The 27,419-nt window shown below is 27.5% G+C and overlaps 9 protein-coding genes across 9 annotated transcripts; 4 read left to right on the top strand and 5 right to left on the bottom strand.

Annotated features, from left to right (window-relative positions):
- On the bottom strand, positions 1–418 carry OCT59_009387 (uncharacterized protein; the record flags this gene model as incomplete). The annotated part of the gene is made up of 3 exons (XM_066133514.1): positions 1–29; positions 99–314; positions 391–418. 3 exons carry the CDS (start codon positions 416–418, stop codon positions 1–3), a joined length of 273 nt encoding a protein of 90 aa, XP_065999948.1.
- A 2,423-nt stretch (positions 419–2,841) lies between these two features.
- On the top strand, positions 2,842–4,843 carry OCT59_009386 (uncharacterized protein; the record flags this gene model as incomplete). The annotated part of the gene is made up of 7 exons (XM_025320682.2): positions 2,842–3,309; positions 3,379–4,237; positions 4,316–4,333; positions 4,419–4,469; positions 4,557–4,598; positions 4,666–4,740; positions 4,809–4,843. The coding sequence occupies 7 exons, from the start codon at positions 2,842–2,844 to the stop codon at positions 4,841–4,843; spliced, it is 1,548 nt and encodes a 515-aa protein (XP_025170817.2).
- A 4,416-nt stretch (positions 4,844–9,259) lies between these two features.
- OCT59_009385 (uncharacterized protein) lies at positions 9,260–10,063 on the bottom strand (the record flags this gene model as incomplete). The annotated part of the gene is made up of 1 exon (XM_025327526.1): positions 9,260–10,063. One exon carries the CDS (start codon positions 10,061–10,063, stop codon positions 9,260–9,262), a length of 804 nt encoding a protein of 267 aa, XP_025170816.1.
- Positions 10,064–12,332: 2,269 nt separating this feature from the next.
- Positions 12,333–13,022, bottom strand: OCT59_009384 (uncharacterized protein; the record flags this gene model as incomplete). Its single annotated transcript, XM_025311517.1, has 1 exon — positions 12,333–13,022. One exon carries the CDS (start codon positions 13,020–13,022, stop codon positions 12,333–12,335), a length of 690 nt encoding a protein of 229 aa, XP_025170815.1.
- A 1,344-nt stretch (positions 13,023–14,366) lies between these two features.
- On the top strand, positions 14,367–15,275 carry OCT59_009383 (uncharacterized protein; the record flags this gene model as incomplete). The annotated part of the gene is made up of 1 exon (XM_025327525.1): positions 14,367–15,275. One exon carries the CDS (start codon positions 14,367–14,369, stop codon positions 15,273–15,275), a length of 909 nt encoding a protein of 302 aa, XP_025170814.1.
- A 907-nt stretch (positions 15,276–16,182) lies between these two features.
- On the top strand, positions 16,183–17,043 carry OCT59_009382 (uncharacterized protein; the record flags this gene model as incomplete). Its single annotated transcript, XM_025330678.2, has 1 exon — positions 16,183–17,043. The coding sequence occupies one exon, from the start codon at positions 16,183–16,185 to the stop codon at positions 17,041–17,043; it is 861 nt and encodes a 286-aa protein (XP_025170813.1).
- A 1,991-nt stretch (positions 17,044–19,034) lies between these two features.
- Positions 19,035–19,918, bottom strand: OCT59_009381 (uncharacterized protein; the record flags this gene model as incomplete). Its single annotated transcript, XM_066133513.1, has 3 exons — positions 19,035–19,102; positions 19,185–19,464; positions 19,802–19,918. The coding sequence occupies 3 exons, from the start codon at positions 19,916–19,918 to the stop codon at positions 19,035–19,037; spliced, it is 465 nt and encodes a 154-aa protein (XP_065999947.1).
- A 1,475-nt stretch (positions 19,919–21,393) lies between these two features.
- Positions 21,394–21,630, bottom strand: OCT59_009380 (uncharacterized protein; the record flags this gene model as incomplete). The annotated part of the gene is made up of 1 exon (XM_066133512.1): positions 21,394–21,630. The coding sequence occupies one exon, from the start codon at positions 21,628–21,630 to the stop codon at positions 21,394–21,396; it is 237 nt and encodes a 78-aa protein (XP_065999946.1).
- A 2,822-nt stretch (positions 21,631–24,452) lies between these two features.
- On the top strand, positions 24,453–26,016 carry OCT59_009379 (uncharacterized protein; the record flags this gene model as incomplete). Its single annotated transcript, XM_025327524.1, has 3 exons — positions 24,453–24,591; positions 24,676–25,089; positions 25,178–26,016. 3 exons carry the CDS (start codon positions 24,453–24,455, stop codon positions 26,014–26,016), a joined length of 1,392 nt encoding a protein of 463 aa, XP_025170811.1.
- Positions 26,017–27,419: the final 1,403 nt, after the last annotated feature.

Genomic DNA, 27,419 nt, shown 5'->3' with positions numbered 1-27,419 from the left:
TCAATTGAGAAATATCAATTGTAAAGATTCTATTTAATGAAATAAGATATATTAGCATTTTTTACATTTAATTCATGCAAAATTATTACAGTATTTACCTGAAAATTTTTCACTAATTATATTGTCATTTTGTTCATCATAATAATCATCTGAATTTTTGGGTTCTGGAAGATTATTAAAATTAAGTAATCTACTTGTATAAACAGCTTCGGAATGTGTTTCGTATGCTAATCTAGTTGATGGCACACTGCTAGTTGGTAAACTATTATCAATTTCTTCTACTTCTCTAATTTGTTTTTGTAATTCTGTTAATTCTGTTTCATTATATTCCAATTTATAGGATTCCTCTTGCCATCATTGTAAAACTTCTTGAACTTCATTTGCCGTAACCCGATTTAATGGATTTGCATCCAAGCATCTTTTGATTAAATTCACAATCAATTGAGGTCTAAGTCCTTGACAAATTTTTATTGCTAAAATTTTGTCATGGCTTACATCATGGTATGGAGGTAGTCCAGAAATTACTTCATACATAATTATACCAAAACTGTAAATATCAGCAGCTTTAGTATAATTTTGTCCTCTTAAAACTTCGGGAGCAATATAAGGTAAAACACCATATATACTGTTTTTTGTATTTTCCGATGCATTATAATCTGCAGGTTTACATAATCCCATATCAGCTATAGAAGTATAACCTGAAAAACTAAGTATGTTTCCAATATGTAAATCTCGATGAATTAGTTCTTTTTCATGAATACTCTCGAGTCCTAGTGCAATATACCTTAAATGTTCTAGCTTAGTAAACCATTTTTATCCAAATAAGTTCTTAAACTTCCATTCTCTGCATATTCTAAAATCATCATGTAATTTTTTGTTTCTGGGTCTTGTGTGATCCCATAACTCTAACAACAACAGAAATTGTGCAATCTACAATAGTCTTACAGTGTATTGTTATCTAAATATACATTTAAAATTCGTTAATAAAAACCGTATTTAAAAATTTCATTAAATTAAGAAATTAGGTAATACCTCATTGATAAATTCTAGTGTAACATTTTCTGAATTATTTAAACTTTTTAGAGCTACAAACCCATCGGAATTATGTCGTTCCCAATTTTCATTTATATTATCCCAATAACCAATAAATCCATCAATCCATTTTGCTCTATACACTTTTCCAAATCCACCTTTTGCAATATATTCAATATCATATAATTTATTGTAAGGTATCCATTCTAATACTTGACCATAAAAATTCGCTGATAGTTGATTATCTTGAATAAATTTGTCAATATCGTTATTACCACTTGTCCAATTTTTAAAATTTTGTTGAAAATGCTTTACATTACATGCTTTACAGTATAGCATTCCAGTATTTTCTTGTTTACATTCTCTACAATTCTTATACTTCAATGGGATATACATAGTTCAATAGATAAATTTAGAAAACTTTATTAAGTGGTTAACAAAAATGTGCAACTTAACAGCAGCAGAAAAAGCTGAATGTTACCTTAAAAAAAATTTTCGTTTTCCGATTTACGCATGCACGACATAAGTGTAACAAAATAATACTGCGTCAAATGTTGGACAAAAAATACAGTATTGAATTGTAAAAGATATTTTTACGAAAAGAACTTTTTTTTTCATTATTAAAACCTTTTTTTTTTTTAAAAAAAAAAGTATGAATATTTCTCTTTTTTTTTTAATACGGATCTTTTTTCGTAATACACAGTATGTAAAAAAATAAAAACGTTTCACTAATTTTTCGCACGTCTTATAAAATAAATTTATTAGGCGTATAATGACCGACACAATCAAAGTTTTTTAGGGATACAGACATTTGAAACTTTATGGTTAACATAGGCAATATAGGCGTTATCTGTCTCGGATGAGTCTAGAGTCTGTAGGCTGCTCAATACTTTATGTGTCTTTTTAACAAAGTATTTAATAAATAAATATATCATGTACATAATCATAGTATGTAGGATGGGTTGTCATGAACTCGTGATGACCCACGTGGTTTCACGATTTTTTCGCATTAACGTAATTTCGGCCTAATTTCTAAAACCATAATTTTAGCCGGAAATTTTTTGGCCAGAATTTCAACAAAATCATAATCACATGGATTAAACCCCTACCCCTATCAAAATCTAATTGAATTTGGGTGCAATTATACCTCTTACAGAATTTTCCAATTTTTGATTCCTTAGTTTTTGTCATTTGACTTCAATAATTCAAGTTCAAGCTGGCGAAACTTCCATATAAGAACCCTCAGTACTGTTTTTTTTTTCTTCATGAATAATCTATATACTGTATAATCGTGTGTCGATTGTCAAATTGGTGGACGAGAGATATTTTACTATCATTTTTAGATTTATTTCTGGCTTGGAATGTGTCTATCCCGTCTTTTTCATAGTCGAGTGAACAGATATTTCCGCAGGGATGATCTTTGATAATTTATAAAATTTATATCACGTTAATTTTTTTTGACTAATTTTATTTGTCAACCAAAATTTCGTCATGTCACGATGACACGTGACATTGTTTATCGCTGCATGTAAAATGCAAGTTTACGTAATTTCAGTATGCATCGAATAATTCGATGGAATACGATTTCGGAGTTCCTGAAACACGATATTCAAAACATACTAGAAAAAGTTAATGTTAAATATATCAAGTTTGATTTTTTCTAAAAAAGATATATTCATTTTAATCGGAATTTTTTATATTCGAATAAAGAATTCTTTAAAGTTTATTATTATTATATGAAAAAAAAGTATATATAAACATAGAATTTTTATTTTGGATTCTCTAAATTAATTTTAATACGGAAAAATTATGGACCAACAAACTAATTATAAATTAAAAATCGACTTTTTAATATCGAGTGATGTACATTTAAATCATCCAACACAAACTACACTTGAACCAATATTTAAGAAATGTAATGGATGCAAACGAAGAAGAAAAGTTTTTAATGAAACCGATCAGATTTGTTATCAATGTTATAAAGCAAAAAAGATTCCGTTAAGTGGAAATAAAGTTATTGATGATTTTATAAAGTTCACGTTAACTAATTACTGTAAAAAAGAAGGAGGAATGGAATTTGTTCCTTATGAAAAATTTGAAGCTATAGAATTTATTGCCGAAGGAGGATTTAGCCAAATTTATAAGGCTACTTGGATTGATGGTCCAATAAAGAATTGGAATGAAGAAAATCAAAAGTATGATTGTTATGGTGAAATGGAAGTTGCACTTAAGGAACTTAATAATTCTGAGAGCATAAATTCTAGGGAACTAAATGAGGTACAGTATTTCATATTACTAATTTTTGATGCAAGACAATAAATAATTGAATTTATTTTTTTTTTTTAGCTCAAGGTATATTACGATTTCGTTTCAAAATGGAAACCTGTTGAAAAAGATGCTAAAAAGGATCGCAAATTTAATGAAGAATATTATGTGAACCTTAGTGACTATAACTTTATCAATATATGTTATGGAATTACCCAAAATCCTATTACCAAAAATTTTATGATAATTACAGACTATTATGGTAAGGGAGATTTAGCACATTATATAGCTGATAATTTTTTTAATTATCCTTGGTATGATAAGCTAGATATTTTGCAAAATATTGCATCGGGACTTAAGAACATTCATAATGCAAATATAATCCACAAAGATTATCATAGTGGAAATATTTTTGTTGTAAATCCTATTTCAGCAATAACAGGTGATTTAGGGTTAAGTAAATCAGCAATTGAATCATTAGATGATGAAAATGAGATATATGGAATTATTCCTTATGTTGCTCCAGAGGTTCTTCAAGGACAAAAATATACTAAAGCTTCAGATATATATAGTTTTGGTATGATTATGTGGGAATTAATGACAGGTAGAAGACCTTTTTGGGATAAAAATCATGACACAGAACTTATTATCGAAATATGTGATGGAGTTCGTCCTCCAATTGTTACAAATGCACCTGAAGGTTATGTTGAATTGATGAAAGAATGTTGGCACTCTGATCCAAATAAAAGACCAACAGCCAATGATCTCTCTAAGATTTTTGACGAAGGTGGTAAATTACATTGGTCTATAAACAGAATTGAAATTATAAAGTCACCAGATATTGGACCTATAACAAATAATCCAAATGCCATCTATAAAAGCAGGCCATTAAGTGCAATGATAAAATCTGCAGAATCAACTAGAAGTTTAAAAATTCAAAGTAAGAATTATTTACTAATTGGATTATTCTTTCTTTTTTTTTAAAAAAAAAAGTACTAATATGTTTATTTTATTTTAGGATATAAACCTTTTAATGGTATCTTTTATTTAAACTTAATGATTAGTTTTGATTTCTTATTGTCATTATCTAAATACTAATAATCTTACAAATCTCTTTTAAGAGGATAAAAGAAAACGTGATGATGATTTGATTGAAGATACTGGAAATAATGGTAAAAAAAACATTAAACTATTAATAAGTTAATTGATCATATTTTTTATAATTATTATTTTTTTTTTATTATTAAAAATTATTTTAGATAAAACCATTAAAAAAATTAAATTAAACAAAAACGATGATGGTAAATTTATTTTGCGCGGTTTTATTTGTTTTAATATTATAATTTGACCAAATTTTATCTCCTTTAGATTATTTGTCAAAAGAACTTGAATTTGACATTGATAATATTAATATTAGCAAATTTAATAAATTTAACGACAGTTGTAAGTAATAGTATTACGATCAATTACTAGTAATTAAATTGGCTAATTTTCATTTAAAATATGTATAGATTATACTACCAAAGAAATCGGCTTTGACATTTAGTTACTGATGATGTTTTGGATTAATTACTTTCACATTTAATTATTATTAGTTTTTATTTTTACATTTATATTTATAAAAACTGTATTTACAATAAATAGACTAAAGAATTTATCTTTATTAAAAAAAAGCGATTGGAGTAATTAATTACGACTATTACGGTCGGTAAAAGTTTAATGAAAATTCGATATACTAACACAAATATCTTTTTTCCAATGGCTTTTTATTAAAAATTTATCGATATCGAGCGATATTAGACTGTAATTTTGTCTATTTAATATTAATTATTATTTTTTGTTGCCCATTATTTTTGGAATACTGTAATTTAACCGATTCCCGCACATACATATACCTACGTTACAATTAAAGTATGTTGATGTTATTCATACAGGCTAGTGCTTCGACCCGGATGAAAACCGTCATCCGGATTACACAAAAAAAAAATCCGGATTATATCCGGATTGACCCGGATTTTGAATCCGGATCAGATAATCCGGATAGAAACCGGAAACCGGATTGGATTTACAAATGATCGGCAATAATTCTGGCCAGAATTCATAACGCCGGCCAGAATTACAAATTGTGTAACATTAAATTTTCATGCCAGCCGATAAAAAATTTTTTGCCCGGTGGCTAAACTATTTTCCCGGTGTCACGTGATGTTAATTTCGGCCCGAATTACAAATTTGGCCAAAATTATCCAAGACCACGAAATTTACATAATTCCAATTTCATTAAATACTTTTCTTTAAAACAATTTCATATTATTTCAGCATTGTCTCAGACTATTGTTTAACATTTCTTTGTAAATTAACTAATTATGAAATTTTAAACAAGATATTTTTATATACAGCTAAAGATTACTATAAATAGATGTGTTGGGTTAGTAAGGCAATTTTTTAAGGATTTGTTTCTTCTTTCAAAAATTAAAGAATCATTTGAATCAAATTACATAACACTAGTTTTAATTTTAAAAAAAGTTGTTATAATTATATAAATTTATAATATTGAACAATTTTTCATTTTAAAACAATAATTATTATTTTGTAACAAAAATAATATAAAGTTTTTTTTCTTTTGAACGTTTGAATGTGAAATCTAAAATTATTTGTTATTTGTTAATGTATAAATTTAAATAAACAAATCTGATACAAACTTCAATAAATAAATTATAATTGAAAAATCTTCTTAAACTTACTGTATTAAAAAGTTTAATAACAAATATAAATTTAATAAATTTTAATAAAAAAATTGGTATTAGGCGCAAAAATAATTAGCCATAATATCATTTAGATATAGATCTTTATGGATCAGCAAAATTATTATTAATAAAAAAAAAAAATAATAAAAATTTCATCCGGATTCCGGGTCAAACCGGATATTTTTCATCCGGTTTATAATCCGGATGAAAACCGTGAAAATCCGGATATCCGAAAAAAAAAAAAATCCGGATCAATCCGGATTGATCCGGATACGGGTCGAGGCACTAATACAGGCTCCATCTTTGATATTATTTCATTCGATCTTCAATAATTAATCGCCTTTAATTCATTTTTACATTTTTAGAATTTAAACGTTATTCTTTACCTAATTCTCGAACCATGAAATAAATTATTATCAAGCCGTTAGACCAAAAATAAATTTCGTTTTAGATACGTGTCTGGGAAACTAAAAGATCTTGAACTTTCATTTAATTAATATAAAATAGACTGAAAATTAAGTTTATTTCGACAAAAAATTTTTTTTATTGACCTTACCGAAGTTCAAAGATATAAATATTTAAATACGTAGTATTTATTAACTAAACAACTATTCTCAAAAAAAAAAATCGTCTCTTGCAATTCGATTGTGTTGTAGTTTGTACGACCTCAATATGATGGAATTCTGAAAATATGGTTACCATTTAGAGGTAAACTAATAAATATTTCGAGCCACAAAATTTGTATCATTATTTTTCCAAAGTATGAATTAAATCGTGAATAAAATGTTAGCAAAAAAAAAAAAATAACAATAATTCTTAACTAAAAAAAACATCAAACCTCATTCTCGATGACGGAAGGAACATTTTCATCAAATAAAAGAAACCGGTTACATAAAAGATTCAAAATTTCTTAACACAAAGTCATATTTTGACTTTTTATATAATAGTTTATTATTAAGACTTGAGAAAATTCTTGTTAATCTTGAATTTTTTTTTTTAAATTAATTTCTACGTAATCTCTTAGGTGAATTATGTTTTCTTTTTATTTAATAAAAAAGATCTATATATAACTAAGCAAAACCATGAGTTCACCTATTTCACATTTAGAGATTAGAACCGTTAAGACTTTTAAATGGGTATAACTAATTTGACCATAATTCTGGTCAGATGTATATAACGTGGCCTAGAGACATGTAATTGTGTCACGTGTTCTAAAACTTAAGTTTTAATACCGGATTTTTTTTTATGCATACTAATTAAATCGTTTTTTATGATTATGAAACAATGTATATAACTAATAAAATAAAATTTAATATAAAAGCATATTTTAATATGTAAAAGTAAAAACATGTACTCCGGGCGATTCCTCCCTTTTTCTTAAATATGATTGGCTTAAAAATCGTAGCCACAAATCTTGTGTAACTTTGTCTTAGAAAATATTTTGTTTCGTGAAAAAAAAACAATATTTAATTTTACTGTACATACAAAAAAGAAATTTTTTAATTCTTGATATATTATATTTCAGTATTTTCAATTTTCAATTATAATTTATTAAATTTTACTAGTAAATAAACAAAATATTCATAAAACTCATATGTACAGTGTCGTTTAACTTTATTATAACCCAAGTACAATAAAAATCAATAAATGAATACTTTTATGTCCATTAAACAACTTTATCATATAACTTAAACACTTTGGTTAAATAAAACTAAATTTTTGAATAAATAAAGTATCTGCATAGAATATACAGTAATAAAGAAATAAGTATAAATTCATAAATATCAAAACTAACTTCTTGAAAATTAATATTTAAATAGTCTCATACCTGCAGAATGACTTTATTTAACCTTTAAGAACGCGTTTGCTTTAAATAAGCTGTTGTAATTGTACCACAAAGCTAAAAAAAAATAAACGTGGCACAGTAATTTTTATGGCAAAAAAACTCTTATAAACCGCAAGTATTAAAAATAGGTTAATAAAAATTAATCATTATATTGCTTTATACCTTTATATGATTTTAAAAAAATATTTCCTTCTATGAAACAATCTTAGATTTATAATATGATAATAATATGATAATTAGTAATAATTAATTAATTTCGATTATTATTTTAATTATCTGTTTTTTCATTGTCAAAAATCAAAATTAATAATAAAATCAGAATCAAGCGAGATTTTAATTTTAATTTTAAAAGAATTGACCGGATTAGACTATATTAGCAAAATTTTGACCGTCACAAATTTATTTTGACAAGCTAAGAAGCTTTAATTTGCGACTTATTATTTATTTATTTATTTATTTTTGGAATAGCCTTACGCGTTGAATTAATTAAGTATGTATGGTGCGCACCAATCGCATTTTATCACATGACTCAAAAAGAATAGAAGTAATTAAAAAATCAATTATTTTAAATAAACTTTTTTTTAAATGATAGATCAGGACATTATCTTTCATATGACAGAGCTTTTCTGGTTAAGTAATCATTAACATTAAATATATAAAATCAAAATCAGATATTTTTATTAATTATATGTCAAATTTGGCCATCATAAAGTGGCCAAAATTACAAAATTACCAAAATTTCTTAAATTACAATAAATCTTAAAAAAAAGCAATCCTTCATTACACCGATCAGTAGTAAAAGTAAAAAAAAAATTGTATAACTGCATGCAAAATGTCACGAAAAGCAAGCAATTAAGGAAAAAAAAAATACAAATTATTGAAGAAAATTTGTGATAAAATATTCGATAATTTTTAGGACGATGATATTTGAGATGATTATGATTTGGAGAAAGCTTTAGATAAATCACACCATCTGTATTTCATCAAAAGCATATTTATAAATATGCGTTAACCAATAAAATTCATTTCACGTGATATGATTATAAAGTCTGCCACTAAATAAAAGCATTGGTTGGCTTTAGACTGAGCACACCATATAACATTAATACTTTTCTCGAAATAATAAAAAGGAATATTCTTTTTGATCAACAGTACATAAGTAAGTATTTTTATACGTAAATTTATTAAAAATAGTCATTGTAATTACTTTTGGAATCTTAAAATTATCTCTAAATCGTTCACTAGCCAATTACATTTTTCTTCAGATCCCTATCCCAACTACACGTGGCCGTCGGCTCCCTTATTTTGCGTTTTTCTTTTACCTCAATATATGTAAATACCGTATATATGAGATCATATAAAAAAAAAACTGTTAAATTCTTAATTTCATCACGATCGTATTTACTAAAATAGTAACTAGTAATATTACAAGCGGTAGAAAAGATATCTCTGAATAATTCGATAAACCACTACTGCCGAGAGAAATAGGCGCTGCTGCTGTTACTGTAGTAGTTTTAGTTTCTGGAGTTAAAATGGACGTAGTGAGTTTAGTGGAGGTAGTAGTAATAGTTTCCGGAGGTAAGGTGGTCGTAACTTGCTCAGTAATGGTAGTAATAGCTTTTGCTATTTTTGGAGGAGAATTTATGATGTCTATCAAACCATTGCATACTTCCACTTGATAGTTAAAAGTTTTATACCCAAAATCGCCCTGAATTTGACATATTCCCGAAGCCATGGCGTCAGAGCAGACCAAGTTTTCTTTTGGGTTTGGATTAAGGATGGGGTTTGGAAAATTACCATAATTCATAGTAAAGCCATTAAATGAATAGGAATAAATATTACGATTTAATACCAAATCTATTGCACTCCATGCTAATTTGCCACGATCATACAGTTCGTCAGTTTCTCCCTTGAGACAATAAATACCATCCTGATATTGACAAACTGTCTTGGCCAAAGTATCCTTTCTCTTACAAGAACCTAATTGATTAATATTCCAACATTGTACCATTCTACTAGTGGAAGAACAAATGGGTGCATTACCCAGACAGGCATTACCTGCCTCACAGCATAATAATTGTCCAGTTGGTTGATAACCCTTGAGCACTAATTGACATATGCTATCACTCATAGCCGAAGCTTGTCTTTTCTCTAATGGTTTATGATCGATTTCCATAATATGATTATTATTTTGAATAATAAAGAATAATTTTTAGGTATTTGAGGGAGAAATTTCGATACATAAATCTATTGATTATTTAAATAATGAATTTTAGTATTTTAGTATTATATTTTCTAATAAATGAATGCGATTTTAAGTTAAATTAAAATAATCTATAGGATAAAGACGCAAGAATAATGGAAAGTTCTATTTATTTTGAAAATTGATCGATATAAACATATAAATAGCGCAAATATTAGTTACACGGATTTTTTTTTTTGTTTTTTTTTCCATCTTGAAAGAAAAAGAAAAAGAAAAAAAATACAGTAAATGAGAATTCTTTTATGGTAATCATAAATATATTTTTTGTTGCAAACTTCTAACTATAAATAAATTAACACGATTTTGATAAATAAGAACCCATTTTAGTTGTTTCATTTAATAATGTATATCGTCCTGTCTGTGCGACCAGAATTCGATATGCATTAAATTTTTCAGCCCGTCTGCTAACCGGAAAATTACGGAAACCCTTAAAAACTGATCGGCAGTAATTTTGGCAAAATTTATAAAGCGGCGGTTTATATGATTATAAGTTTTTTAATTCCGACTGACATTATAAATTTTGCCAGAGTTACTGCCAACGTTGATTAATAATATCACTTAGTTTTATTAATGTGATGAATCTACTATTGAAATTTCATTAAAGAATGAAGCCACTTTAGAATTTTTTTTATAAATTTCCTACGTATTTTTGCGCAACCAATTCCCAATTATTTACGTTAATTATTCGTTTGCGGTGAAGTTATGCGTGAATTATATTTTCAGTTATACATAAACATTCAACATGAGTTCTATTGATTTTTTCATAAGCATACTTTGAAGAGTTGAAATTTTATTTGTCGATATTTAATAATCATCTTATACAGTATAAGTGATTATTATTATTATTTTAAATAAATAATATAATATAAAACAATATCCTATTAATAATTAAAAATTCCAACCACCGAAATGTCAATATCAAGATTAATTTCTTCAGCAATATAATTTATGTATTATAAACGAAACTAATTAAATATTCGTAAATTTACACCAAACATAGGCCATTATTGCTATATTGCACGTTATTATCAATATCTAATTCAAGTTTTGTTGTCAAATAATCTAAAAGAAAAATCGTAATTAATAGAAAAATATTTAAAAATATTTTTAAATTAAAAATAAATTAGTTGAAAGATTGATCATGTAAAAAAAAAAATTTATTGTACCTTCAAACAGATTATTCTTTTGTCTTTAGGTTGTAATTATTTTTAAAATAGTGTACATAATCGTATCGTATAGAAACAATCAGTTGCATGAAGGTTATGTTAAATTAACGCAAAATGTTGGCACCCTGATCCCGATAAAAGACAAATTCCACATATTTGTCATCTAATGATGATTTACTTAGTCCCTAAATCACCTATTATTGCAACTATTTTTATATTTCCATATTTAAGTTATGTATACTTTGAAGTCTAATTGCAATACAAGCTAATTTGTTTAGCTTATCTTTCCAAGTAATATTAACAAATTCATTAATTATTAAATGCGTAACTCGTATTTAATATACGGCCCGATAGGTAAATATTGTACCAATATTTAGTATGTTTATTATATAATGATTGAATTTATTATAATGTCGTATAAAATTATGCATCAAATTTATTGAGAAACATGATTTTATATTAAATGATATAAAATTAATTGGTTATATTAATTAATCTGAGCCTAATATTAAATCTAATATAAAGCTTATGAAAAGTATGAAAAGTATAATATGATTATCATTCTTGTTATTGCGCGGGTATCGTGCTTAGAATCAGCATTTAAATTAAATTTTCCTGGCAAAACCTTCATTTTTACCCAAACATTAAGAAGAATAATGCTAGACGGAATTGCCCGCGTCAAATATCGACTCTAGTGCAACTTGTGCAAGTTTGATTCGAGTTATACTGGTACGAATCTAATTTCTACATACCAACCTTTGACTTGATTTGTAATTTATTATTCTTTAGCTTTTCACGTTATGGTATTTACAGAAATATATATAGCATCTTTGATATCCGCGTATCACCTTAACACTTTCTTTGAGATAATAAAGAAAGATTTTTTTTTTTTTGATCAGAAATCAATAAATATTATAATTTATTAAAATAAGATTGTAACCATGGTTACTTATGATATCTAAATAAGTTATTTAATTATAACAATACATGTGAGATTGTGAGATGTACAAAAAAAATTATATTCTCAATTTCCCCACGATTATATTTACAAAAATAGTAATCAGCAACATTACAAGTGGTAGAGAAGACACCTCTGAATGAATAGAGAAACCACTAGACGCTTTAACTGTGACTGTTTGTGTAACGGTCGCAGTAGCTGTAGTAGTAGTAGTAGCCATAACAGTAACAGTAGCATTGGATATTTGGGGAGAAGAATTTATAACGTCAAATGCATTATTACATACTTCTACTAGGTAGTAAAAAGGCTTATACCCATTACTATCTTGAATTTGACAGACTCCCGAAGACATGGCATCTGAACAAAATATATATTCATTTGGATTTTGATCAGGAACGGGAACAGGAAAATTATCATAATTCATAGTAAAACCATTATTTGAATTGGACAAATTATTACGACTTAATGCCAAATCTATTGCACTCCATGATAATTTGCTACGGTCATATGATTGGTCGGTTTGTCCCTTGAGACAATAGACACCATCCTTATATTGACAAACTGTCATAGCCAAAGCATCCTTTCGCGTACAAGAATCTAACTGGTTAATAAACCAACATTGAGCCATTTTATTAGTGGAAGAACAGATAGGTGCATTATTTAAACAGATACTATCTTTCTCACAACATAATAGTTGTCCAGGTGGTTGAAAACCTCTTAACACTAATTGACATATGCTAGCACTCATAGCCGTAATCTGTCTTTTGTTTAATAGTTTATAATAAATTAACTAATGTAATTATTTTGAATAATTAATGAAAATTAATCTTAGAGGTATTTTAGAGAGAAATCTAAAATCTGCCGAATGTATGAAATTATAATTATACTTTTTTTTTTTTAATGAACGAACTTTGTTTAATTATGTCGATCATCTCTACCAAATGAAATGCATTTTTAAGTTAAATTAAAATAACTTATCTGTTATCTGTTATGCGGGAAAAAGGCGTTAACACATAATGGAAAGTTTTATTTACAAAAAAAAAAATTAATTTTAAGCTAAACGCAAATTGCGTAGTTCATTTACGAGAAAGTTGAAAATTAGTAAATGAGAACTCGTTTTTAGTATCAACCTTAATTATAAATAGCTTTCATTTATTGCAATGATATTCATCATACTAATAATACATTTATACAAAGCCAATAGTTTATTCCGCGGAAAATTAAAAAAAAATTTGACGACCATGAATTTTTATATCATTTTACTAAAACAATTGTATCATATTAATATAATTAGTAATAAGAATAACTCAAGAACGCAATGATATTTTCAAACATAACAATTAATAAATTATTTTTCATATATGTACACACTTTTTTTTTATTTGATTAAATATTATTAATATGTGAATATTTAGCGTAAATTACTACTGTAATTGAAAAAAAAAATAAAAAAAAATGCAAATGTTCAATTTTATTTATTTTTTGAACCTACTTTAACAAAAAATGACTCACGAGCTTGCAAAGTAAGCGCGATATATATATTATCAACTATTATTTAACTTTATAATACGATATTGTACGTCGAGAATTTTGTCTCAGAAATGATCGCCTGCCGGATATAATGCTGGTATCATATGTTAGTTTGTATCACAGGCGTCTATGCTGCAAGCATAGTGAATATCATTTATGTCAATGAAATAATTATAACAAAATAAAAAGGAAAAATGATAATGAAAACGTAATATGACACCATAAAAGGACTTTTATTTACTTTCCAATTTTAGTTTAGAGAAATTATTATTAAAAAATTTATCAATTTTTTTCTGACAAAATAAAAAAAAAAAAGTATTTATTTACTACAAACAGAATGTTCATTACGTTAGCGGCTTTTACTCTGCATAAATTATTTATAACATTTCAAAAATGATTTTAACTCTAGATTAATTTCATCTTTCTATATAATAATTACAATTAAAAAAAAAAATTGAAAAAAATATAAAAAATATAATTATCAATTTATAAACCTGTACGTCAAGATTTTTCATTACTTTTACTAATTAGTATATATTATAAATAATTAAAATATTATATTATGGAAGTAACTAGTATTAATAACCCACTAGATAAAAGACAAGCACCATCTACTACATCTACTAGTGGTAGCGTATGTCAATTAGTACTCTGGGGTTTACATCCAGTTGGACAATTACTATGTTGTGAGGATAATCAACCCTGTTTGGCTAATTCCCCCGTTTGTTCCTCCACTAATAAAATGGCTCATTGTTGGTTTATTAGTCAATTAGATGCTTGTAAGCGTAATGATGCTTTATCTAAGACAGTTTGTCAATATCAGGATGGTGTCTATTGTCTCAAGGGAGTAACCGACCATCCATACGATAATAGCAGTCTAAGCAATTGGAATGTAATTGACGTGATCCTAAGTCGCAATACTGCAGTTTCTTCAGTCAATGGTTATGTCAGTAAGTATCCTCCTCCTCCTCCACCACCAGCACCAGCACCAGCACCAGCAGCTCCAGCTCCCGGTAAAGCTCCTGATGGCAAAGCTCCTGCGCCCCCGGCGGGTGCTGCGCCTGCGGATGGTAAAGCTCCTGCGCCCCCAGCGGGTGCTGCGCCTGCGGATGGTAAAGCTCCTGGTAAAGCTCTGGCAGTCAGAGCACTCACAATTCAAAATCCTAAATCTATAATCTGTTCGGATTCTATGACTTCGGGAATCTGTCAAATTCAAGATGATGCTGGATATGAATCTTTTAGCTACGATGTAGAAATATGCGATAATTCAGTTGACATTATAAATTCTCTCCCGAAAATTTCTAATGCTACTACTACAGTTACACAAATTCTTATAACTACGGTTACAGCAAAACCTAGTACAAACTTTTCCAATCACTTAGAGGCGGGAGGGTTATATTCTCTAATACTTATAGTGTTTCTAATTTCTAGTTTAGGAAACATAATTAGTGCAAAAAAATTTGGATTATAATCCTTCTTTTTGTATATCATATAACATATAGGTATTATATATAATGTATATATTAATGTATAAGATTATTCACGCGGTCGTTATTGAATTTTTATTTGATTATTTAATAAATAAATAGCTTTACATGTTGAATTACTTACGCTTTTGCGTATTTCCCTCAAAATAGGTAGAAATATTTGTATCTTAAGAATTAATATTACACTCAAATAGGTAGAAATATTTGTATCTTAAGAATTAATATTACATAATAAGTACATAAAGCTAGTCACGGCTTGATATTTAAACATTTAAGCCTATCTAAATACTTACGCAAAATAAACATGATTGATATTTGATGGTTTGCTTACAGACAAATAATGCCAAAATTATTAGTTAAAAAAATCGCCAATCTCAAAGTTTACTCTGATTTTGATGAAGGGATATTTTAACGAGACACCGTTTGCTGAAAGGGCATTTTACCGAAATTATTATCTTTCTTCATTTAATTTATTAATTATCCATTGCTTAATCTTATAATGCGATATTATCCCTTGCAAGGTATCACACTGGCATGATGGTTTTGTAGCACAAAGGCAGGTAAACAATACTGCAAGCATGATGAATATCATCATTTCAAATGAAACGATTAAAAAAGAAAATGAAATGAGAACGTAAAACAATACCATAAACAATTCTTATTTATTTTCTAATTTAATTTGGAGATTTTATTTGTCATAATAAAATGGTAAGTTTTTTCTTATTGAGAAATGAATAAATGAAAATGATTTTTATAAAAAGAAGTACAGAACTTTTATTCGTTTTTACGGCTTTGCATTGCAAAATAATTTTACATTTAACAAATGTATGTCGTGGTTTCTACTTTTACTAATTTATTAATATACGTTATAAATAAATAAAATACTATAACATGGAAATGCAATTAGTGAAAAGACAAAGTAAGAGTGGTAGTACTATATGTAAGTTAGTACTCGGAGGTTTACAACCAGCCGGGAAATTATTATGTTGTGAAGATAATAATCCCTGCTTGGCCAACCCCTCCATGTGTACCTCTACTAAAAAAATGGCTCATTGTTGGTTTATTAGTCAATTAGATGCTTGTAATCGAAATGATACTTTGGCTCAGACAGTCTGCCAATATCAAAGTGGTATCTATTGTCTCAAGGGAGTAACCGACCTACCATACGATACTAGCAAGCTAAGCGGTTGGAATGTGATAGAAATTATCTTAGGTCGCAATATCATAGCTTCTTCAATTAATGGTTATAATTATTCACTACCACCACCACCACCACCACCACCATTACAACCATCCCCACCACCACCACCACCACCACCACCACCAAAAGGCCCAGCACCCGGAGATCCTCCAGCCGGCGGAGGTCCTCCAGTACCCGGAGCTCCTCCACCCGCAGCTTCTCCAGCACCCGCAGCTCCTTCACCAAAAGGGCCGGCTGATCCGCCTACCGAACTTAAAAATCCCAAATTTATAGTCTGTTCAGATTCCATGGCGTCGGGGTTCTGCCAAATTAAAGATGATTCTGGATACAAATCTTTTAAATACGATGTGGAGATATGTGATGAATCAATTGACATTATAAATTCTCCTCCCGAAGTATCCTATCCTGTTGTTACAGTTACGGTTACAGCAACGCCTATTTCTAATTTATCTAACCATTTAGATGTGGGAGAATTACATTTTCTACTACTTGTAGTATCTCTAGTCACTAGTTTAGGAAGCATAATCGGCTGGAGAAAATTCGGAATATGATTCTTTTTTGTGCATCATATACTATATTATCTAGTACTTATGCTGGCTGACCTCCACTATTTTTATAACCATAATTTTTTTTTGCGCTTTCGTTTTATTTAGTTTGGATAGATTGTACTTATTTGTAGTTGAACAAAAATACTTATATAGAATTTTGACAGTATCACGATACACGATACTAAATGGTTAACTTTTTGTTAAAATATTAGATATCATAAATTTTAACTGCTACATCGGTCTCTTCAAAGAGATTACTTTCCGATATTGGAAATTTAGTTACAAATAAGCACAGCAGTTTTAGTCCTGAAAATGTAGAAAAAAAAATTTGTTTTTTCGAAAACAAATGTTGATATTATGATGAAATTTTTAATTAAGATTTTATTTGTGGAAAACTGTTTCAGCCGGTTTAATAATAAATAGTTATCGTCTATATAATTCAATCACCAAAATGAATGTAGTGCCATAGTCAAATGTACATTCGCAAATACCATATGTAAACATAGATGCAAGTTTGGAGAGATCTTTTCTGGCCCATAATGTTGATTAATAAGTTTCCCATAGATAAAAAGGCATTATACTCTTTAATTTATTCTAATTTAATTATTAGAAAAGATTTTATTATATAATTAAACAATTAATAAATAAATTTCACAACATTTAGCCAATATATTTAATGGTACAGTCGGACCTCTATGTTATGTACCGATACTATTGTTTTGGAAAAAATATATCGGTATATCAAATTATCGCTACATATCATCAGTGAATCATAATGCGGGCCAAAATCCAATTCTTGCCAGCATTATGCAAACTCCAGATAGCCAATAAAATCTCATATATTAAAATGTCATATGATTTAGATGTTAACTCTGGCCAAATTTATAGTGTGACCCGAATTAAGATCAGTGTAACATCTTACTATGTAATAAAGGGGCAAAGAAAAGTATCGGTACATGTTACAATTGTTACATCGTGAAACTATATATAATATCGGTACAACGAGGTTTTCTTATTAATTGTAATCGGTACAGGCAATTATCGGTAAATAGAGGTCTGACTGTATTATGGTAATCTAGTCGACAGTAAATAGGCTAGATTCGAAGAAAAATATTTGAATACCAGTTGAGATTTGAGATTCGAATGAGTTGAGGTTCGAATATAATTTTGAGATTTTTAAATTCATATTCGAATTCCACATTTTAAATAATTTTCAGACTCATTTTGATTAGCTCTAATCAATTCCTTACCATTTTGAAAACGAACAACTGATACACATCATTTACATTATCATTTAAATTACTCCCATCTAAGATTAAGACAGGTTTTTAATAGGAAATTTTGATGAAAAATGTAAAGACATGCTGTGATAAATTCTAATAAGGATAATACAAAAATGTAAGCGTGAATGAGATTCATTAATATTTAATAATTAAATTAGAAAAAGTGAAAATGTCTTAAATATTTGATAATCTGATGACCAATAACAAGGTTGAAAATAATGAATTTTTACGGCTATAAAGATCATCACTATTAAAATCGCATGTTTTATAATTAATTAAAAATATAAGACACTTCATTTTTTGTATAATTGCAAAAGAAAAAAAAATGGCAAATAAAAAATTTGTACCTTATATTTTATGGATAACATATTTAAATAATTTAATTATTTTTCGTATATTTTATTATCTTTCTAGTTTTATCTTTATAATACAATATTGTGTCGTACAAGAATTTGGAAATATCGATAAAAGTATTGATTTCTATTATATAATCGATTAATCGATTATAAAAATGAGATCCAAAAATATTTAATGTTGTCTTTATTTTATAATGAAAAAAAAAATCATTCGAATAGAAGAGATTATGATTTATTATGATTTATTTATTGTATTACACAGTAATTTTTTGTTACACTATAATTTGTAAACTACTACTAAATTTTTTTAAAGTAATTAGAGAAATTTGAAAAATAAAGGAAAATTGTAAAGTGATTAAAAAGGAAATAAATGAAAAGTGTATTTTCTTTGTTTTTTTTGGAGTGTTAAAGTTTCCTTTATGGCTGTTAAATAGATGAGAAGTTGGGGAAAAGACATTTATTGCATTTATTGCATTTGTATTGATGATAAAAAATTTTATCTTACTTCTAGCTTCTTGCTCTTTGCGAACTTTGGCTGTTTGCTCCCTGATAACTAATTTTCTTTCTTCTATGGCTAAAGTTCGCTCTTTTCTAGCTTCTTGCTCATTTTCTATATTTGCCATTTTAAAGCAAACTTTGGCCATTTGCTCTCTGATAACTAATTTCCTTTCTTCTATTGCCAAAGTTCGCTCTTCGGCCTCAGAAGTTTCATCGTTTTCCAGAACTGATTTGTATTCTTGAGATTTTATAAAAAATTGATAAAAAAATGTAAATACAAAATTCCTCTATCAAAGTCAAGCCAGAATGACCAAAAACAGTAAACCATAATTAAAAACTTCAAAATTACTTACTTTTTATCATTTAATAATTTTTTAGCACTTTTGAACCTTTTGCTTGATGGAATTCTTAATTTTTTATAAAAAAATTTATGGGCTGCACCTTTCTTGTATTCATCTACATTTTCTATAATCCAACTGTCAAAAATCTCGAAAAGTCCAATGTTTCAGTTTTTTGTTAAAATAATGGATGAATTTGTACTATTTATATTATCGTTTCCCAAAATCTTGTTTATTCTTCCTATAGAATTGATTAAAGAAGGAATGAAAAAATATTATTATTTACACTTTCATCCTTTTTTTTTTCATCATCAATTCGGGTAGAATTTGACGCTTCTGCACTTGTCACTTCTGAAAGACGTGATTCAGTTGATAATGATGAAATGGAACGACGCGTCTCCATTGATGGAATCTGTGAAATAAAGATTTACAAAAAAAATTTGTATTTATGCTGAAAATTTGGTTATCTGTATTTTCCCAAGCACTTGAATTGGGTAAATTAAAAAAAGTATAAAATCCAATCATTCAATGATCACAATGATCGGGAGTATTTTTTTTTTAGCATAATTTTATTTTTTTGCTATATATATTTTTTTACGTTTAATTTTCTTTATAAATTTTGTAACTTTGCATTTTTTTGCATAATTATTTTCACTTTTTTTTTTGCAATAATTTTTTGAGCAATTGTATCGTGCAGATTTATGATTGCTTAATTTTTTTATGCAACAATCATTTTATCAGATCGATTTTTTTATGCCAGATTTAGTAAAGCGTTACTTTTTCAGTACATTAATTCTTTTTTTATAATACACAAAAATTTGAAGATTCATTTTATTAACTAAATCGAGATAAGAATTTTCTAATTGATGAATTAAAACCCAAGTAACCGATTTGGAGAATAATTAAGCCACACGCCAAAGAAATTCACGGATTTTAACCTGGAAGGTGGTAACCCATAAAATCAATTCTTCTTGCGAACCAATAATCGTTCGGTTTGGTACTATGTGGGCCAATACTTTATATCCCTGGGTAAAATCTATGCCCTTCTATGTAATACTATGAACAATTAATCTAAGTTTATATTGTTGGGGATAAACAAAAAATAAATTTGTCATTGAAACTTGAAATAACATTGTTTGCTTGTGTTACTTTATGATAGTCAATTTAGAAAATATATTCGAAACGATCCATGAAATTATTTATTTGAGATATTATGTATATTTTCTGTTTAATATTAGTAGTTGATTAGTTGTATATAGCAAAATATCTTTTCTTATAAAGAATGATTCGTTCAGAACAGGGCCGACATGTTATGGTTAATGTTCGATTTATTATTTTTTTGCTACTAAAGATTGATTAACATTTTATTGATTACAATTATCTAAAGTTAATTAATTACTAATTAAAATAAGGTTATTCACTCTAGAAAATTACAGCTTAGTTGTATCGTACATGGAAAAAAAAATAAAATATGTTCTTTACGCTTGTTGTAAAAATATTAATCGCTTTTTTACGTTTCAAAATAAAATTTTGATTTTGTATTCTTAGCATCATCATATGATCGTAAAAAAAATCAATCAAAAGTACACGCAAACACCAAATCAGTGATAACGTTTCTTTCTTGAGCTTTTCGTTTTCAACTTCTTTTTGGTTTCTTCAACAAGAAAGTTAAAGTGAAGAAATAGATATAATAGTTTAAGATATATTAATAAAAATATGAGCGAAATTCGCACATACCACTCTTAGTTTCAATAGCAATTCCTTCGGACTCTACAAAAACCATGACACTCCCGGCCGTTTTTAAGTCCCTTTTCCTCTCTTTCCAATATTTTAGAATAATCACCATGAAACCATAACAAGCTGTTCATAGCATCCGAGTCAAACACGCGGACGAAGCAGTCCATAAAAGAAGTCCAACGTAGCGCCCCCAATGACAATGATATGTTCAACTTCTTCAATATAATATACAAGAACTTCTTTCACATAGTTAATATCATCGTCTTTATCTTGACCTTGGAACTCATATCCAAGTGAGGTTGCTACGGAGTTACGATTGGGTTTAATAACTGTGTCAACTACCATGAGTTGAAGGCCCATTCGTACCATTGCTTTCATCACATTTTACATAATTTACGTTATGTTATTTATTAAATCAAAAAGGTACATTTTCACGCAATTAATTTTCATGAAAAAATTCTTCATTCAGAAGAATACACAGAAATAACAGAATATACATATTTCATGTGGAATCTCCATTGCTATCATGATTTTAATCAAGAAAAAATATTTTTTCCTCATAATAACTATTACATGAGCGTAATACTATTATCATGATGAAATTGATGAATATTAAATTGATTAAACAATCTATAATACAAAATATCGTAATAAATTATACATAATTTTTCATTATTACATTTTTTTATATAAATAAGACACGAATTCGTGAGGAGCGTTACTCTGTAATCAAATCGTAATCTAAATCTAACGCACAAACCATACAAACCAGGAAAGAAATAGTAGCTGTTTTCTATACTCGATAAAATCAGTAAAATTTCTTAATTTTCTTTTTTTTAAGCTAACAGTCACCCGTTGCTTTGCACCAGGATCAATGGTCTTAAATTTAATAAATCATTTTAGCGAAAAATCGGAGACAAATGAGCTTCCCTTAAATATTTCCTATATTCCATCGCTAATTAGTAAAATTTTAAAATATAGTATTTAAATTATTATTATTATTTGGTTCATACGTATATTAAATATTACGTAAAATTTGAAAATTATTAAAATTATTAAATATTTAAGTTTTATTAAAAATAAAAGATAAAATTATTTTTCAGTTGAAAAAAAAAAACTAATTTAAAAATATTTTTTTTTTTCAAATTAAACTTTGAATTATCTCATTAGCAAGAAAAAAAATATCCGATCAAAATTTCATTAGCCGGAATCGGATTAGCCACACAAATTGGAAAACGTGCAACAACCAAATTAATAACCATAATAAATATGGGATAGATTGGGCGCAAATTATTTATATGGAAATGTCGGAAGAATTTTTTTATTATATAGTGATCAAATTATTGGGCGTAATAAATTACTTGTCAATGTTTGAATAATATAATGTCGAATGGTGCAAATAAGCAAGTTCGTGATGAACTATTAACAAATAATTTTTTCTTATTTGATGACAATCGTTGACAGTAGAGAAATTACAATTATTTGTGAATTTAACAAATTTGAAGCTTAATTTATTTTTTATTATTTTTCTCAACAATCAAATTGGGAGATAATGTACAAAAAGCTACTGTAACTCAAAAGGAAGGATTGGAAAGAAAAGCTAGAAGAAACCAAAGAGAACTTGAGGCTGCAAGGATATATAATATTTTATTTTAGAATACGAATGAAGAGCTTACGGATCAGTTATCAGTTATGCGTGAACAATTACTTGTGCTAAAAAAGTTGAATACCGAGTACCTTAGTATACGGTGTAGTTTGCGCAATATTTTGCCACTAGAGCTGATTTTAATGAACTAATAAATATATTCAGTACTATAAAATTTACGTATTGAAAATTTATATATATATAATCCGTTATAGAATCTAAAATTTTATTTGACCGGTCTTGTCAATCGTCTTGTTTATTTTGTCTTCTATATCCTTGACCCATGTGAGCTATCGCTATTGCGGTAATCTCCGCTTCCATAGGCTCTATCATCATCAGCATCATAACGTCACTCTATATCCACTTAAAAATAAAATTTTCACACCGAACAATAACAAAAATAGAAAAACCACGACCTTTACTAAATTTTCTTATAAACAATATACCATTGATTTTTCCAATGTGCACCTCAACTGCAACCCAAGTTTTATTTTTTGTTTTTTATAATAGAAAATTTTACATGAATCCTTAAAAAATACAAAAAACGTATAAAAATTTTTTTTTCAATTTTTAAAAATGTTTACCTGACAAATTTTAATAAACAATATATAAAATTTTTTTTCGAAGTTTTACAAAATTGACCCGGGACCGAAAAATCAAAATTTGTGTGGCCTAATAATTAATAATACATAAGTAGTAAAGATAAGCTTTCCCGCCTCTATATGATTAGATAAGCTATTGACAATACTAGCAGGAAGTCATGTAATCCGAACAGATTATAGCTCTGGCTGCCAGGAATGGTGGTATTTACATAATTTTCCTTACATATTTAGGAATTTTATTCAAATTATAATGATGTTAAATATGGCTAATGAATGAATGACGATATGGCTAATGAATGAATGATACAATGATGAATAAAATGATCATCATATTTGAAACACAAAGAACACAAAGGGATATCAAGATACCATATACAGTAATATAAAATTTTGAATTGTGTAATTCTACCTTTAAATTAATCGATTGTTTTAATAATCTTAATAATGCGAACTTTTAACATTTAAAATATGTTCGTTTCAATTTATTTTAAATATACTTCAATTCTGCCTGTTAAAATTTTCATCAGCGAAAATAAGTCTAACAAATTAAGAATTAAACGAACAAATTATTCAAATAATAAGGTACAGTATTGATTATCTCTATGGGAAAGTTTGAATTTGTAAAATAAGGTGTACACTGTACAGTATGTGTTGTTCTCATGCAACTCGGATAAATTTTGGAAAAATATCTCAGTTTAAATTTCGGTTAAATTTCGGTTAAATGTCGATCAAGTTTCGGGTAAATTTCGGGTAAATTTCGGGTAAATTTCGGTTAAATTTAGGTCAATTTCGTCAAGATCATTTTTATTATAAATATTCCACAATTTTCATGTTAGAATTCATCAAGAAAAAATTAAATTTTTTTAAAATAATACATTCAAACAATTCTTATCAAAATTTTACAAAAAATTAAAATTAAAAATTTTAAAAAAGAAAATAATACTATACCGAAAATGTATCAAGAAAAAGTTCCAACTGTAATTATTATCGGTGCAGGTCCAGGAGGGCTTACTCTTTATCATTCTTTGATAAAAAATAAAGATAAAAAAGAATTCAATGTAAAGATTTTTGAACGAGAATCTGGTCCTAAAGGTAAATAATTTGTATGAATTTTTATAATTATCCTTTCATTAACAATATCACGTGACTAACTCAATTTCGTGTTAAAAACATTAGATCGATGGCAAGGTTATCATGTAGGATTTACATCTCATGGATTTCGATCACTTATGAATTGTATTCCATCCTCAGTCGCTTTGAACCTTCCAAAAGCAATTCCAAACCCAGTTCCTGATGTAGAACATCATGGAGTTTCAGCTAATGATCACGAGGGAAATCTTTTATTAAGACCCCCATTTAAACAATTTAAAAATATTTATGAAATCGCAGAAACTCCCGATCGTTTTCTATCAATGACTGTTGCTTATCGTGATAGACTTAGAGATGTTTTATTAGAAAATGTTCCAGTTCAATGGGGTAAAAAGCTTGTCAGATATGTAGAAACTAACGAAGGTGTTTGGGTAAATTTCGAGGACGGTTCACAAGAATTTTGTGACATTTTAGTTGATGCAAGTGGAGTTAATTCTCCAGGTAAAAATTCAAGATTTAATTTATTAAAATAAAATATTATTTATTTTATTGTTTGACTAATAATTAATATGTATTTTTTTTTCTTTAGTTCGAAAGCAAAAATTACCGGAATTACAAATTAACGATATTGGAGCAACTTATGTTGTTGCAAATATCGTTGTGCCTAAACATCTAATGGACAGGCTAACTAAAACTAGTGGAAATAGTTTAGTTCAAAAAACACTTGGATTAAATGGAGATGCAACACTCATTGCATTTCGTTTAATTTCAATTGAACAAGAACAAAATTACGAGAATAAAAACAATTCTGATGAACTTCATTATAGAACAACAATAGCATATTTCTATTCCAGTGAATTAGATAATGATGAAACTGAAAAAATTAAAGTTGATGATAATAATCCTGCATCAGTTGTTGAACATGTTAAAAATATGATTCGAAAATTAAGGCCAGAGAATGAAATGACAGATATTTTATTAGAACTATGGGATTTAGCTCCTAAAGCAGTTCCAAAAGAGTCAGAAAATTATCCATTTAAAACTTATAATCCAATACAACGAAGACAAATACGAGATATCAATCCATTAACTATTAATTCGTGGACAAGTAGCCGAGTTACATTAATTGGAGATGCAGCACATGCTATGAGTCCTTTATTAGGATTAGGAACAACACATGCTATTCAAGATGCTGAAGCTCTTTCTCAAGCGTTACTTAACTATTCCCCGGAGAATTATATTTCTTGTATTAAAGAATATGAAAATAAAATGTTAAAACGAGCACCTGTTGATGTGTTAAAATCTAGAGACGCTACAATAAATCACATTACACCAGTTGGATATTTTGGTCTTATTATTAGAAATAGTGTACTAAAGACTACAAACTTTTTAATGAAAGTTCGTGATTTAGTTATGAATATTATTTAATAATTTCATTTTTAGATTTAGTTAAAATTTTATTATTATTGTACTAGAGGACAATTTTTATATAGATGTAAATAAAGTTTACATATTATCTGTTATATCATATTTATTTATTTATTTAGTCTTAGAAATTTTTGTAATAATGATTCGGGCTTAAAATTTTTATTTACAAATGATACAATAAAAAATGTAACAAAGTCATATAAAATCAATAGTAAATCATTACTTATTTATTTCTTTTTAAAATATTGCGCATTTGTAAATGCACTTATGTAGCAACAATAATAATATTGGTAAAAAAAACAAGAACGATAATTGATATTATTGTTCGGAGCGAAGCGAAGATTGTATATGTCTAGTTGTCTACTATGAAAATGATCGATCACGTGAATTTCTGTCCTCACGTGACGTCGTCCAATGCGGGACTCTTTTAATTCAAAAAGATAAATGCAAGTGCATCATTAAAAAGTTCAGATATTTAATAAAAATGTAAGATATTGATTGCGTTTTACGTTTGATTCTATGATGGTTTACATTACGATGAAATCCATATACATACATAACCCATTACAATATATAAATCTAATACCGCAGTAATAAAGTAGTTTGTTATCATGAACAAATTTTTTGATTCAAAGTTTATAAGCTTATTTTTATCAAAAGAAATTCAAATTACATTTGCTAAACTCATCATTCATAAATCATATACTATTTCTACAAGATAGAAAACATTATTATCTGCAATTTATAACATAAAACTGACACCATTAACATTTCAGGACTTTGAAGTACACTATCACCAAGAAATCGTTAATAAAATATAATTAATTAGTAAATAATTTAATATATTTATATTAGGGGTTTAAAATAAAACCTGACTACATTAGACGATTGAATTTGAAGTACAGTTCACCCTCGCTATAGTGAATTTTTATATAATGAATAATTTGCTATAGTAAAGAAAAGCTCAGGTACGGATTTTCTATATAAATAATAATTCTTAATACAGTTCACCTTCGCTATAGTGAATCCCTTAATATAATGAATCCCTTAATATAATGAATCTTAACCTTCAGCCAAGAGCTTCACTATAGCGAGGGTGAACTGTATTAATAATATCTTATACTATTATTTTGAATGAGCATCTATACCTTCATAATCCTAATGCATATAAATATATATATTTTTTTACAGCCTATAAGTAGAATTGCGGTAAAAAGAATAAGGTGTTTTATAAATAATAGTTATTGCGTCAGTACGAATTTGCAAATCTGTTGATCAAATTTCCAAAAAATTCCGTACCGTACCGTACTATATATAATAATATTAGAGCCAGTACAGTACGGTACAGTTAATTTTTTTTTATATGTCCAAATAACTACGGACATTATTGTCCAAATAACCAC

Source organism: Rhizophagus irregularis, chromosome 17 (genome assembly GCF_026210795.1).
Source record: "Rhizophagus irregularis chromosome 17, complete sequence".
Classification (NCBI taxonomy): domain Eukaryota; kingdom Fungi; phylum Glomeromycota; class Glomeromycetes; order Glomerales; family Glomeraceae; genus Rhizophagus; species Rhizophagus irregularis.
Note: the sequence above shows the minus strand (reverse complement) of the source record. Positions and strands in the feature narration are given on the sequence as shown.